General features: G+C 42.2%; 1 protein-coding gene across 1 annotated transcript; it reads right to left on the minus strand.

Annotated features, from left to right (window-relative positions):
* Positions 1-1477: 1477 nt before the first annotated feature.
* On the minus strand, positions 1478-15597 carry GJA1 (gap junction protein alpha 1). The gene is made up of 2 exons (XM_060753264.2): positions 15449-15597; positions 1478-5028 (listed from the first exon to the last, which is right to left on the minus strand). Exon 2 carries the CDS (start codon positions 5010-5012, stop codon positions 3870-3872), a length of 1143 nt encoding a protein of 380 aa, XP_060609247.1. The 5' UTR covers positions 5013-5028; positions 15449-15597; the 3' UTR covers positions 1478-3869.
* Between the last annotated feature and the right edge of the window lie 125 nt (positions 15598-15722).

The following is a 15722-nucleotide window of genomic DNA, read 5'->3' on the forward strand; positions in this document are numbered from 1 at the left end:
AATATATGACAAACCTCTCTTCACGGCAGTCAATGAAAGTTTTCTATTGCCTTCCTCTGAGGCTGAGAAAGAGTGAATTGTTTAAGGTCACTTAGTAGATCTTGATGTCTGAATGTGTAATGAAACACTGTTTTCCCAGAGTCCTTGTCTAGCACTCAAACTACTACATCATACTGGCTTTGTTTCTGGAAGGTGAGGTTTAGTATCATTAGGAGAATTTATGAATTCTAGTGGCAAGTCTTGGTCTCAGTTCTGCCCAGCAACCCTGGAGACTTGTCCCCTACATCTTATGAATCACAGTGATACTGAGCAGGAACTACTGTACCTCTTTGAAGAGGAATAGACAAAAAGAAACACTTATGGCTCCCTTTGGTACATATGATGAGCATGGACTGGCTCATAACTGTGGCTCCTACTGTTATGACCTTATCATATGGTGCTAGATTTGGCAACAAATGGTGATCTAGCCCTGGTCACCCACGAAGCCAGCTGGGAGGCTTCCTGTGTTGCTATTCTATCAATGGGGGAAGCTTCACATTCCATGCTTCCCCTATGTGCAGAGCTGCCGAGGGAGCCCAGCAAAGCGGGGCATGTGGCGGAGACTTCCCAATGCCTGGCAATGAACCAGAGCACCACTGGGAGCCATCGCCAAAGTGGTAGTGGTAGTAAGTGGTGAGGATCAGGACTGCTCAAAGGCATGATGCTGCTTGACATGAAGAGGCAATGGTACTGCCTTCCTATTCAACCCTTTCTTTCTCCTCCCAGCATATTTTGCCTGAGGTAGCATTATCACTCCACCTAATGGTATGACCACCCCTTTCTAGGGAATGCTACTATTATCCACAGGCATGACTTACAGCTCCTCAACAGTGGACTGAACAGAGACAGTGGTTTCCTGGCACACTGCACATATTATTATATTAGCTAATACCAGATTCACAAGATGTCCCCTTGACTACTTATCATGTCTCCTTTCTGGTTCCTAGTCAGCATGACAATTCCAACTACTCCCTACATTATGTGTATGGTTATCTATTCTCTATGGCTTTAGGAAACATCTTTTCTTCTGTCTTTGTCCCCCAATAACAATGGTTAAAATTGAACTTGTCACTTCATCACCATGCCCACAAGTTTTACATTTTTATGACTATCCACACACACAGTCTGCTTCTAAAAGTATGTTCCTAGGCACTTCATTTCATTTGTATGAGGAAGTAGTAGAGTGTCTACAAAGGCTTATGCTATCAGCTTCATTCTTTTAGTAAGGTGCACAAAAACCCTTAGCAAGCATGGGTAAACTTCGGCCAGTTTACTAGCTGTTAGGATTTGTGGGAGTTGAAGTCTAAAACACTGGGGGGGGGGGGGAGTTTGCTCTATAGCACAGAAAATGCTATTGATGGAACCTGCAGCCAAAGCTGTTTTCCAGTATTTAAAGCCAAGTTGCCCCAACCCACAAAATAACAATTGGCAAGCCTCATTTATACTAAATTAAAACTTTATTGACTAAGTTTTTTCTCCAGACAATGTGATTTGATGAACTATGGTGGCATTCATGCAGTCAATGAGTTTGGCAATGATTTTTAATAGAGAACGTCAAACAACTTAGTAAAACATGTTATATAAACCTATAAATCTGTGTTGTTGCAAAAGGAAACCAAGGCTACGTTTCTGGTTGAACTGTGTTGAATTAGAAGGCACTGTGGTTGACAAAGAACATAAAAACTGGTATCTTTCCATAGTAAATATTTCAAATAAATTAGAATTGTCCTCACTTGCATCCTGACAAAACATTATGTGCAAATATCAAAAGTCTCATGAAGGAATGAATGATGAGAATTGAACCAAACCATAATATTTAGTTGAGCTGGTTTGCAAGTGAACAACAAGCAAAAACATCCTTAATTACTCTAAAACCAATGTAGGCACGTATTATTAGTACAGCTCAAAGCAGTGTGTGTAAGGGTCCATTCACACAGTCAACTAGGGTTGCAGTTATCAAGCATCTCTTTTCACATCTTAGCTCTGTCCTTGATGTGATCTGTGAGGTTATTATATAATAACTGCAGACCTACAGGGTGCACATGGATGAATAAACTGTTCCCCAATCTCTCACATTATTGTCAGTCTAGCATTCCCCTCTCCCTCCCCACCCCAACCCCACTTCCTTTGCTACCATCTGTATTATTCAAGCATAAATTACAACAGATAAAAGAAATGGACTAGGAGAGCTAGAAGTTTCATTTCTTCTTTTTTTGAAAAAAACAAAGAAAGAAATTAATTCTTAACTGCAGAAGTCTGCAACTTTGAGTGTCTTAGTCATAAATCCTTATACAGACAAAATGGAAGTGAAATATGATTATTTCAAGGGTTGCCAGGACTTGATTCTTATGATGGTATTCATATTTTATATGTATAAAAAAACAAAACATCTGCTATAGGAAATATGAAAACAAGATTGAAGTTGTTGATATGAATCTTGCTTGCACTGCTGCAATTGTTTCATGTAAACATCATAGTTACCCATAATATCCCAAAACACTTAAGCATTTTGTGTGCACATTGGAGTGAGTTTATAATCTATGAATGCCTCTGCAATTCCATGTCTTTAAAAATAATATACAAATAAACAAGTGATGTGGATATGGTAATGAACACCCAAAGCTCTCAATTATCCAGGAGCTTTCCATTCACATTATTTTTGTGTGGTTGTAAAATCAGTTTGTGCATATTGAAGTAACCGAGATGGTCCCTATCCACAGGATATTGGTATGAGAGTTGGGATATATAGAACAGAATCAGTACATCTACCAATGCACTACAACTGTCAGTAAAATTAGTGGAAACATTCTCAGTGCTTTCAGAATTCTGGTTTAAAATCTAGTGGTTGCAATTCCAGTGACAATAGTTGAAATCCCACTACTTTCAGTAAGGTTTAGCTATTGACAGGCTTGCTGTCTGTGGTTAAAAGTATGAAACCACACTGCATCCTTGTTCAGATTCACAGAGAAGTTATATGCAATCAGTAGGATCTGACAGTAGTGGTCAATTTCAACCAAAGATTGCTGTATCTGAAGCATAAGGAGCAAATGTTCAAGGCATATTGGGTGGGCCTTGTCTGGAATGGGAATTGTGCAATTCCAGGGAAACATACTATAATAGCAGGAGTGTACAGACCAGGCACGGGCAAACTTTGGCCCTCTCGGTGTTTTGTACTTCAACTTCCAGACATCCCAGCTAGCTTATCGGCTGTTAGGAATTGTGGAAGTCCAAAACACCTGGAGGTCCAAAGTTTGCTCATGCCAGATATAGACACTGAAAAGTTCATGCCAGTAAAATTTCCTTCAAAGTGCACTTGTTAACAATGGAATGTTATTTTTTTTTTAAAAAAAAAGTTCAAAAATCCAACTTGCAACATGTTAGTTGCTTAATAAATGAATACCATCGTCATTTCATCCTGGCCCCCAAATTAACTCAATTTAACATTTGTTTTTAGCATAACAAAAACAAAACTCTTTAGGAAAAGAATCAGTATATTATAGACACAAAAGTCCAGACATTTTATAATCTTTCTAAAACATAACAAAAAACCAACCCACTACTTTAGCATTGACTAAGGTTTTTTTTTTAAAGAGTCTTAAACATTTTTAAATCAGCTACTTTAAATACCAAGACGTGCTGCCCTTCCCCACACCACCCCAACTTCCCACTTTTTTAAAAAATCCAAGTTTTTAAAAAATGTTTGTTAAAATCTCCAGATTGAGATTGTTAAAGTACCATCTCCAATGGAACCGCATGAACAGCATGTCTGCATATTCTAATGCATTTCATAGCATAGTTGTGTTAAGTAACCCTCTTGCAGCCTGAGAGGGCTAGATTTCCAGGTCATCAGGTCGAGGTCGGCTGCTGGCTCGACTGCTGGCTCTGCTTGGAGGCCTTTGGTCCACAACTGTGAGAGGCTGTAGCTCATGTCCTATTTTTTTTGTGTTCTCAGGCTCCTCTGCAAATTCGAAGTTCTGGGCGTGTGAGTTGGAGATTGTGCTCCCAGCTTGTCCAATCCTGTTCTGCTCTGCACTGTAATTTGCCCAGTTTTGTTCACTAGCTTGCTTATTGTAGTTACGACAAGAAGAGGTATTGTTCCTGTCTCCAGTGACGAGCTTGTACCCGGGTGGAGACATGGGTGACAATGGGGCGGTTGGAGAGGAACAACCATTAAAGTAGGCATATTTAGGGGACCCGCATTCCTTGGAAGGACTCAAGCCGCTGTTGGGAGAGAATGGGTCGTTTTTTGTCTTCATGCGATCCTTAATGCTCTTGAGGACAACGTAAAAAATTTCGATGACATTCAAAGTGAGAGATATTATTGAAACCACCAGCATGAAGATAATGAAGATGGTTTTCTCTGTGGGACGTGAAAGGAAGCAATCCACTTTGTGTGGGCATGGCACGCGTTCACACTCATAAATGGCTTGCAGGGTGAACCCATAGATGTACCACTGGATGAGCACAAAAGCCACTTCAAAAAAAGATTTGAAGATAATACTGATAATGTAAGTGCGGAGCAGTCCCCCACGCATTTTGACTTTGCCATGTTCTTCAATCCCATACTTGAACTTCTTTATTTCTATTTGTTTAAGGTGAATATCTACGTTAACCCCCTCACTTTGAACTACCTTCAGTTCTTCTTCTTTTCGGTTCAGCTTCTCTTCTTTACGCATCACGTAGAAGACATGTGCCAAGTACATGAGTGTGGGCACTGACACAAAAATAAACTGAAGAACCCAGAAGCGCACATGAGAGATTGGGAAGGACTTGTCATAGCAGACGTTTTCACAACCAGGCTGTTGGGTGTTGCACCGGAATGCCGACTGCTCATCACCCCAGGCAGACTCCACAGCCGTTCCCAATAGCAAGATTCGGAAAATGAAAAGTACAGATAACCACACCTTTCCTCCTGCAGTGGAGTAGGCTTGGACCTTGTCAAGGAGCCTTCCCAGAGCACTCCAGTCACCCATCTTCACTGCCTGCTATCTATAAAAGAACAACAACAATAAAGAGTTAAAATATGGCTTAGAAAGCATTGGAAGAGGTATCACATCACTGGGTTCCAGAAGACATTTGCGTTTATTCATACAAGGTTATTTTAATACCCTTAGTCATTCAAATATATGATCCCATTGTTAAGCGCTAATAGTTGGTCTTAATATCAGTATGAGAATTAGAGAATTGGTTTTTAGCTGTATTGTCGAAGGCTTTCATGGCCAGAATCACTGGGTTGCTGAAAGTGTTTGTGAGGTGACCTCACAACCTCTGAGGATGCCTGCCATACATGAAGGTGAAACTTCAGGAGAGAATGGTTCTGGAACATGGCCATACAGCCCAAAAAATGTACAGCAACCCAGGACATTTGCTGCTTGACAGTTTTACATACCGTCAAATCTCCTCTTACATGGGGATCAAGGCAAAAAATAAACCTGTGATATTCTGCATGCCAAGTGTGTGCTCCACCACCATGTTATAGCCTTTAAGACTCACTGTGAAGACTTGGATGGGTTGTGGGTTCTGCCAAAGAATGTGTGTGTTATTTACAAAGCAGTAGAATATGTTCTTTTTTTTGACATTATTGTATATTGCTAATTTCTCTCCCTAGTAACTAGATGGTGATAAACAGGGACTTGATTCAAAGTGGTGTTTAAAGGAGTTCTACCGGCAAATGCTTGAAAAATCCTCCTTTCTGATGTGACCTTTGGTACACCCCAAAAGACTGCTCTGGGAGGTTTAGGGCACATTGGAATATCATGGGAGGATGTACTGAAAGCTGGAATGGAAAGGTGAAAATTGTTTCCCCATCTTCTTCCAGGAATATTTTTTGCTAAATCGAGGTTTCTCCTATGTATCCAACCCCATAAGTTAAGTGACTCCCCCCACCATCCTCTTCATCCAGTGAATAGAGATGTCAGACTGCTGTTTCAAGTCCTGAATGTTAGTTTCTCCCAGTGTATAGTGTCATTTTGTACATGAGGGGTTAAAATAAAAGATATCCCTAAGTGGAAACCCAGTGTACAGAAATACCTAGTCAATTTTAAACCATGGGAACTGAAGAAGAGATTTCTGAAACTGGTCTTTGAAAAACCTCCTTTCTCTGCAGTGGATCTGAGAAAGAACCATTCATTACTCTCTCTCAAATAATAACTTCTTGATTTCATTAACTGGCTTACTGATGATTTTAAAATATCCCATTATCAGACTTCCTTCCAGGCTCAATGGATTTCTTTACAGTATAAAGTTATTTCAGATTGAAAGTATGATTAAAAACAAAGGAGGTGTTATTCATGGAAAATTTTCAATTATTTGTTTTTAATTACATTCTTCTCTGGTCTGTTAATGCAGGAAGACATATTCCAAGTTTTATCTGTTTAATTCCATGTCAGCAATATTTCTTTTCAATTTATCATAATTTTTTACATTTGTTTCAGCAGGCAAAATAGTGTTATTATTTCCCAAGGCTGTATTTATTTGAGAAGCAAGTGTTCCTTGCATGAACTACTCAGGCAGTTCTAAGAAAAATATCTTTCAACAAAATCATTTACTTCTCACTTTCTTAGGGCTCTGCCAATGCCTAGCCAGAGAGGTGTTAATGAGATACAGCTTTCATGACATTGGGAATAATAGTCCTTTCTCTGGGCGATATATGTCAAGCTTTGATTGATATTTTTATTTCTTGACAATGAACTAATAAACAAAGTCTGCACTGTTGCACTTACAGTACTTTTTAAGACAACATTTTTCTGCCTAATGCCCTTCAGAAGTGATGGGACCACAATATCGCTTATCTCCAGCCACCATACGCTCTTGGTTGCTCCAGCTGGCAATGACGTGACAAATCAAAAGGGTGCCAAATTGGAGAAGACTATACCAGTGCTTCATTGGACATTGTGAGATACTTCCAATTAAACATGGTGTTGCATGTAGAGTGCCGTTGTGCCCTGTTGTACAGATGACAATTCCCAGTTTCCACGACTATCAGAGGACAGGCAATCCTTTATCTATATCCTATATCCAATATCCCTCAAGTCCAGTTTAATCTAAAGAGACACCAGAAGCTAGGATAGAAGTGGCATGGAAATTGCCCATTAAGAGTGAATATTTCAACAGCAGACTGAGCTGGAACAGAGGTTAGTAATGTCTTTGGTGTATTGAGCTATGTTTATTGCTCTCGACCTTTCAAATATAGCTATCAAAAACTGTGCTAGGTACAGCAAGTATTCTGATTTAGAGCGCTTTTAAGCTCCTAATGTTGCTTATTTTCAAGACAGTTCAGTTGAGTTTGATGGAACTACAATGTAGTTTGTGGGTTTAGAAATTTTCTAAGAATACCAGTCTGAAATGTTTTCACCACTAGCATTTAGATAACTTGAAAGTCTTTTTCCAAATCAAAAAGTGACAATTCTCAAAAGTGTAAGGATCCCATCTTCCCCACTCCCAACCCTCATACAGTATTGAATGGGAATAAATGTTAAAACCTGATCTCACTTGTGATGTTATCTATGATGGTGGCATGCCATGGCTGAGATGCTGACATAAAGTCATGGCTTGCATCACATTGCTGACTTTGCACCTGGCATCTCCTAGCATCTCCTAGCCTGTCTTCTCACAGCAAGCTGTGAATCAGCCTCTAACATAGTTCATACAGGAACCTAAGCATCTTGTATGCCTCTTGTGTTGTGCATGAAGATTCACTAAGCAGGACAGCTAACAGACGATATCCAACAGTTTCACCATTTTTACATTTGCTTCCAAATTATAGAAAAGAGATCAACAAACTTTTACATCTTGTGAACAGTCACTCAGAATCAGGGGCGGCTCAACCCATTACGCAAAGTAAGCATTTGCAGTATAGTTGATTTTGCCCAGAGCACTCTTGAGGGAAAATAGACCTTGACATATGCGAGTTGTAGTTACTAGGATGTATAGTTCACCTACAATCAAAGAGCATTCTGAACTCCACCAATGATGTAATTGAGCCTAATATGGCACACAGAACTCCCACGAGGAACAGAAAATATATATCAGTTATTGGTTGTGGGGGGGGGGGGGGGCACCAAAATACTGTTTGCTTACCATTGAAAATTACTTAGGGCCGCCTCTGCTCAGAATACACCTCTGACAGTGTAATCCTGTTTGGATTTACTTTGAGTTCAACAAGACAGAATTTTCAGAAAGTAAGTGTAGGATTGCAACCTGAGTTAGTAACAATAAACTCACTTACTAGGGAGTAAAATCCACTAAATGTTACAGAATTCATTTCTGAGTAGGAACAGATGGGATGGTTCATGTTGACTGGAGGGAGGGAGACGCTAGGAGATTTTTAAAAGTTCTAAGCCTCAGGCTTGTTTTGAAGTGATTTCTAGGACAAGCTAAAGAACCTAGCTATTTCCGGATAAATGCATTGACAGCATTGACACTCCACACCAATGCATGACTGGAGATCATCTTAGCATAGCAAAGTGGTGTTCCATGTTTTTATCCGGCAGTATTTTTCCAGGGGAGAAGATTTCAATGGATTTCTAATGCACTCATCTCTGAACAGAATCTTGCCATGCTTTTGGTAGATTGCTATGGCTCTTAGCCAGACATGCAGGACATATCTGTCGCATTTTTATTTTCTGTGCTGCAATCCTGCTTTCTTCTTGCATGAGCCCTGTACTATTCTCTTTCAGATGACAGTAATTCTGTGGGGACCAGCTCAAACAGCTTTGGATAGCATGATCCTAAACAACTAGCTGAGTGTGGTCACTTTTTCACTTGGCCAGCAGTGCAGGTTTATCACATGCATTAGAAAGGTTGCCAAAGGAAGTTAGGGAGGCTATAGCTGTGCTACCATAGTGTGCAGTGCTCCTGCGTATTTTTCCCCTTCGGAGACAACAATGTGCCCTCAGCCAAGGAAGGGAAGGGATGGTACATTCAGCTAGCTATGAGGGATCATCGCATTTGGAACACTGTGCACAAAAAATACATTAAGCACGTGCTTAAACAGCAACTCCTGTCTGAAAATGGACTTTACTGTCTTTCCTGAAAAAGAGTGCATGTCATAGAAAGAAAATGATGATGGCATTACTTGGTTAGCATTTTTAATGACCATATGCAGGAAAAATTTGATCTTAGAAGCCACAGCTTGGAAAGTAGAATACTTTTTAAACGTAAGCTGGGTGATGTGTCATATCATGTGGCTCATGTTTTCCAGGACACATAAGTCTGCTTCAGTGTTTTCAGTCCCTAGGCCGATGACTGAGCGCCATGTCAGAGGGCCACGGGGGAAGCATTCGCCATGGTTCTGTGGTAATGTGGTATGGGGCCTGCACACAGCTGGAAAAATAGCTCTTTAGTTCACATAAAAACCTACTCAAAACCTGTGAAATTATACTTTAAGGCCTTTCTGGCTGCATTCAAACAACTGGCAGGATGCACACACATGTAACAAATGCACAACTGGTACTGCCCAGTTGTGTCAATCTACAAGACTATTTTATCCAGCCTGTGATGACGGGGGATGATAGGGGCTGCTGTTTAGAATGTCTGGAGGATGGCAGCAAGACATAACCCAAATTTACATAAAGACTTATTATATTTTATGGTGATTATTTTAGGGTTGAGACTAAGTTTGGTATGGAAGGGATGTCATGAGCCGAAAAAGGTATCTAGGAAATCCACCTAGAATTTTTAAAAGACACCTTCGCTTATAGAATTCCCTAGTTCATTTTTTAAGAAAAAAGGTCCAAGCGCCTAGCTTTTCCTGCTGTCTGATAAGGCTGCAAATCCAATCTCTATCTATACCAGAAAATACACAAATATATGTGGCCAACGCAGATTTAGTTTTCTCTATTGGTTAACAGAATTAGACCCACTTTGAGAAGAGCTTAGTTCCAATCACACTTCATCTATGAAGCTCGTTGGTTGAGTTTGGGCCAGTCACCATCTCTCAGCCTAACCTGACAATTCTGTTTAGAGGACAAAGTGAGAGCTTGATCACTTTGCACAACTATCAAGAGTGTCTTGGTGGAAGGGAAGATAAACAAGGGAGGGAGGAGCGAGCTAAAACTGAGACCAGAATACAAAGAAATGGAGAGAAATGGACACCCCCCCCCAAAAAAAAATACCCCCCAACAACAACCCTATTTCCTTTCTTTAATTCCCAAACTGGAATCCCTGAAGTCTGTTTTATGGCTGAGGGCCCATTTTAATAAACTATTCTTGTAGAGCAAAATCAGCAAGCAGCTTTGTTAGCATCTTAGAGACTAAGACATAGAGCACAGGGCCCACTTTGTCAGGTGCAAGGAGGGTCAGATGCAAGGGGAACAGCAGCAAGAGTCTTTCCAACTGCTGATGTCATATCAACACCCATCAGAGGCCATGAAACAATTCATAAAAATGCCTACGAAACATTCACCAGAGAGTCAGCTCCACATGCTTCAGAGGGAGAATATTTAGTTCATGCTGAAATGTTATTCAGCAGGAAACAGATGTCACCTGTGCAACTGTCTTTCTATCCAAACTGAAGGAACATTTGGTTTTGAGACCAAACACAGCTTGTTTGTCTGCTGGATGGAATGTTGGGTTTTATTTCCTTGACATGAAGCTTGTGCTCAACTGAGTATACTTCAAGACATAATGTTAGGACCAGCCCTACCATTAGGCAAACTGAAATGACTACCTGAGCTGGCAGCCTCAATGGTGGCAAACATGGCAGTTTTCTCCTGGCTGTCATTTCTGCTAGAGAACAGAACTACATATTCCATTATGTTTATCTTGCAACTCCCAAAGCCTCAGGTGCACCATGTGCTGGAAGATGTCACTGCACTCTAGATCCAGCTGCCAATCCGGTGGGCTTCTATATAGGGAACTGTGGGTGGGAACAGTTTGTCTTCTGTCTCAGGCAGCAAAATGTTTGGGGTCTGCTCTGCAATATGACTTACTTTAGGTCAAAATATTATTCCACTTTAGAATGCAAACATACACATAAAATGAAGGATGTTGGGGAACAGTTTCTTAACTGCTTTAATGCCAACTAAAGTTTCACTGGAAGAAAGTATCTGAGCAATATTGGTAAAAAACAAAACAAGTATTGTGTAGTGGTTTAAGTGCTGGACTAGGGCACTAGGAGTCTAGGGTTCAAATATCTGCTTGATGATGGAAACCTCCTTGGAACAAATTCAGCTAAGAAAACTCTTTAGATCTGCCCTTAGTCAGAAATACATGTGTGGAGTGTATGCAACAAAAAATATAGGTAAATATAGAGTGTTCAGGTGCAACTCTGAGCAATTTAACTACAAAGTTAAGACAGTGATTCTAAAGCATTAAGAATTAAGCGCAGCTGAACAAAGTAGCAGTGATGGTTGCGTAAAACATGCCTAGAATTGCATGGCACACTTCACTTAATGCAGAGAGGAAATTGTTCTGAGCAAACAAGTATGGACTGAACGGTGTCTCTAATCCTGATTTCCTCCTTTACCCCCAAATTCTGTAAGATGTTTATCTTTAAATACTTCATCACACAAGAGAATGAATCCACTTTAAATCCAGTTTCTTCCTCCTGCAGAATTCTGGGGTTTGTAGTTTTGAGAAGCATTTAACAGCCTCACTAAACTACAAATTCCAGAATTCTGCAGAAGGCTGAAACCGGATTTAAAGTGAATTCATTCTCTGGTGTGATGAGGTCTTTAAGTCTCACTTCCCTGACTCCAGATAGTTTCTGGCTTCCTGAAATTTTCCAGAAAGGGTGAATGAGATACCAATGTGTTGAACAGGTACTAGTTACAATGAGTGTACATTCTACCCTGTTTTGCGTGGACTACAATTTAAAAAGCCCTGCATACCCATTGCACATGATCTCCTGTCTGTTCACTCTTCTCCCATTTGTATTCTAGTTAGGTGTCATGGCTCAGCACCAGAGTTTCACTTCAAAGGTCTCTTCCTCTTTCCTCCAGCCCCCACCCCCCTTCCCAGGAAATACTGCAATAAACAGCTTCAAAGTCTGGAGGCTTCAGAAATCCAGATGTTAGTATGGCTGAATAAATGCTGAGAGGCAGCTGTTTCTTCTCTGTCCCGTTCCCTTCCTCCTTTCCCTATTCATAAGGGAGAGACACTCTTTCTTTGGTTGTTCTTGTTGCCTTAAAATAAAGCAGCACCAAACCAAAAACTTCTGGATGTACATCAATTTGCTTCTGAAACGCAATAGCCTACAGATTGCAAGGAAATGAGAGGATAAACTGGGCATAACAGGTCAGGTATAGTGGGCCCTTGATATCTGCTGGGTTTGGTTACAAGACATACTGATATCAGAGACTGGATGCTCAAATCCCACTGCACACAATGGTGTAAAAAAGTGCTGCCCCTTATTATTATTATTATTATTATTATTATTATTAATATAAAACTTTATTTGTATTTCTTCCTGTCTCCCCAAGGAGACTCAAGGCAGATTATATTGAAATAAGATTTTTTTTTCCTGTCAGGAGTGACTTGAGAAACTGCAAATCGCTTCTGGTGTGTGAGAGCATTGGCCATCTGCAAGGACATTGCCCAGGGGACACCCGAATGTTTTACCATCCTGTGGGAGGCGTCTCTCATGTCCTGGATGGGAAGCTGGAGCTGACAGATATAGGCTCATCCCACTCCCCAGATTCGAACCGCCAACCTTTCAGTTAACCTTCAACAATACTTTCTGGGAAGTCATGCTACCCCTCTATTCCGCCTTGGTTAGACCACACCTGGAATATTATATCCAATTCTGGGACCAAAATTGAAGAGATATATTGACAAGCTGGAATGTGTCCAGAGGAGGGCGACTAAAATGATTGAGGGTCTGGAGAACACGCCCTATGAGGAGCGGCTTAAAGACCTGGGCATGTTTAGCCTAAAGAAGAGAAGGCTGAGAGGAGACATGATAGCCATGTATAAATATATGAGAGGCAGTCATAGGAAGGAGGGAGCAAGCTCATTTTCTACTGCCCTGGAGACTAGGATGCTGAACAATGGCTTCAATGTACAAGAAAGGAGATTCCATCTGAACATTAAGAAGAACTTCCTGACTGTGGGAGTTGTTCAGCAGTGGAACTCTCTGCCCCTGAGTGTGATGGAGGCTCCTTCTTTGGAAGCTTTTAAACAGAGGCTGGATGGCCATCTGTCAGGGGTGCTTTTAATACAGTGTTCCTGCTTCTTGGAAGGGGGTTGGACTAGATGGCCCATGAGGTCTCTTCCAACTCTATGATTATATGAGAGTTTCCTTTTTTGGAATCTTTTTTTCAGGACACAAATATGGGTGGTTGAATCAGTGGATACAGAATCCATGGATTCTGTCCTGCAAAGGAGCTCCTTGCTGCCTTCTCCAATTCAGTGAGCCTTGCTCACTGTTGTTGTTCTTTTGCAAGACCCACTGAAGATAAAGGTGCATCTGGGCTGGTAAAATTGATACAGTTTGACACCACTTGAAGTGCCCTGGCTCAATGCTGTGGAACCATGGGAGATGTAGTTTGGGGAGGCAGCAGGACTCTTTGTCAGGGATATATAAAGACCTTGTAAAACTACAATTTAAGCAGTTAAAGTGGTGTCAAGCTGTATTGATGCCAGTGTAGATCAGGCATGGGCAAACTTGGCTCCTCCAGGTGTTTTGGACTGCAACTCCCACAATTCCTAACAGCCTATCTGCTGTTAGGAATTGTGGGAGTTGCAGTCCAAACACCTGAAGGGCCCAAGTTTGCCCATACCGGGTGTAGATGCAGCCATCAGGTTCTGAAAGGGCCTCCTCTGAGTTTCCAAGCTAAGTGCGCCCTACCTTTCCTCAAGTCAAGGATGGTTTTCACACCAGAGTCCAAGGAGCTCGCCTTGGCCAAAGGGGGAACCTTTCTCCCCTTCCCCATCCACCATCAGCCCCAAAGCGCACAGGCGGCGGGCTGCTCTGTCCCTGAACAAAAGACTGGTCTATGATCAAGGAAAAAGAAGTGTGTGTCGGGGTTGGAGGCAGAGAGAAGGGAGCTCAGCAACACCACGTGAAAGTCAGCCGACGAGGGCTTTACCAGGAGCTCTTGATCAGGACAAAAGCCCCCCTTATTCCGGCCTTGGCTGAGGAGGAACTCTTCCTCCCGAGCCCCGCTTCCCCTCTGGAAGCGGACCGGGCGCGTGCGTATGCCAGCACGCGTGTACGCGTGCCTGGATGCGTGTGGAACCAGGCTCTGGTCCTCTCCCTTCTCAAGGGCAGAGTTAAGAGGGACACAATGTTGCGAGGCGCCTCGCTTTCCCCAAGGTCGGACCTTGGCTGGCTCGCCTAAGAAACAAGTTGAGACTCAGATCTGAAGAAGAGCAGGCTTGAGAATGAACACACTAGGGAATGGATCCACTTTAAATCCGGTTTCTGCCTCCTGCAGAAGTCTGGGGTTTGTAGTTTAGGGAGGCTGTTAAAGCTTCCTCCCTAAACTACAAACCCCAGAATTCTGCAGGAGGCAGAAACCCGATTTAAAGTGGATTCATTCTCCAGTGTGATGAGGTCCTTGGAGAGCAAAAGTTTGCGCCGGGGAAACTCTTCAGCGCCTAGCAGCACCGCTTGGAAAGGGGAAAGTGCCATCTCCTGAAATGTGGTTTTCTCTCCCTGGAAAAAAGTTTGATCCATTTCTTGACTGCCGTGTCTATATTTATAACAGAATCCTATTGAACACACATAAGCCAAAGGAAAGTGTGCATTGAGCTTCCAAGGGCCCTTCCACACAGCCACAGAACTCAGAATACAGAGGCTGAAAATTCAACAAGATCTGCTTTGAACTGGGTTATCTGAGTCCACACTGCCATATATTCCAGTTCAAAGCAGATACTGTGGAATTTCCTGCCTTGATATTCTGGGGGCCCTTCCACGCAGCCCTATACCCCAGAAAATCAAAGCAGAAAATCCCACAATATCTGCTTTGAACTGGATTATCTGAGCCCTCAGATAATGTGGGATTTTCTGCCTTGATATTCTGGGATATAGGGCTGTGTGAAAGGGCCCTGAGTCCACACTACCATATATTCCAGTTGAAAAACAGACTTTGTGGGATTTTCTGCCTTGATATTTCGGGATACAGGGCTGTGTGGAAAAGGACCCTCAGTCCACACTGCCATATATTCCAGTTCAAAGGAGACAATGTGAGATTTTCTGCCTTGATATTCTGGGGCCCCTTCCACACAGCTGAATGGAATCACACATTATCTGCCTTGAACTGGAATATATGGCAGTGTGGACTCCAGATATCCCAGTTCAGAGCAGATCTTGTGGGATGGTATTCATCTGTGTGGAAGGGGCCCAAGGCAGAGGTAGGTGCACTGCTCTGAGACGATCTGCTTGGAGCCAGCTTGAATTCTCCCTAACTTCCCCGCAATGGAAATGCAAATAAACGAACGTGAAGCCGCCTTGGCCCATCCTTACCTTGGCCCGCCAGCCGCGAGGAAGGCAAAGCAAGTGCCTCGGCTCCTGGGAAGGTGACAATGCGCCAAGCGAGCGCTCTTTGGGGCGGCCCGACCTGCCGCTTTCAACTTTCCAAGCCTCCTGCTCTTTTGTCCTTCCTTCCTTCCTTCCTTCCTTCCTCCCTGCTTGCCTTTTCCCTTCTCCTGAAAGAAAAGTGCCGAGACCTTGAGGGTTTGTTTTTTTCAAAAAGGGAAAGCCCTCGCCCCCCTCCAACCCAAACACCCAGCCCCTTCTG

Source organism: Anolis sagrei, chromosome 1 (assembly GCF_037176765.1).
Source record: "Anolis sagrei isolate rAnoSag1 chromosome 1, rAnoSag1.mat, whole genome shotgun sequence".
Classification (NCBI taxonomy): Eukaryota; Metazoa; Chordata; class Lepidosauria; order Squamata; family Dactyloidae; genus Anolis; species Anolis sagrei.

Coding starts and splice junctions, on each gene's coding strand:
- GJA1 (XM_060753264.2), bottom strand. CDS start 5,012: ATGGGTGACTGGAGTGCTCTGGGAAGGCTCCTTGACAAGGTCCAAGCC.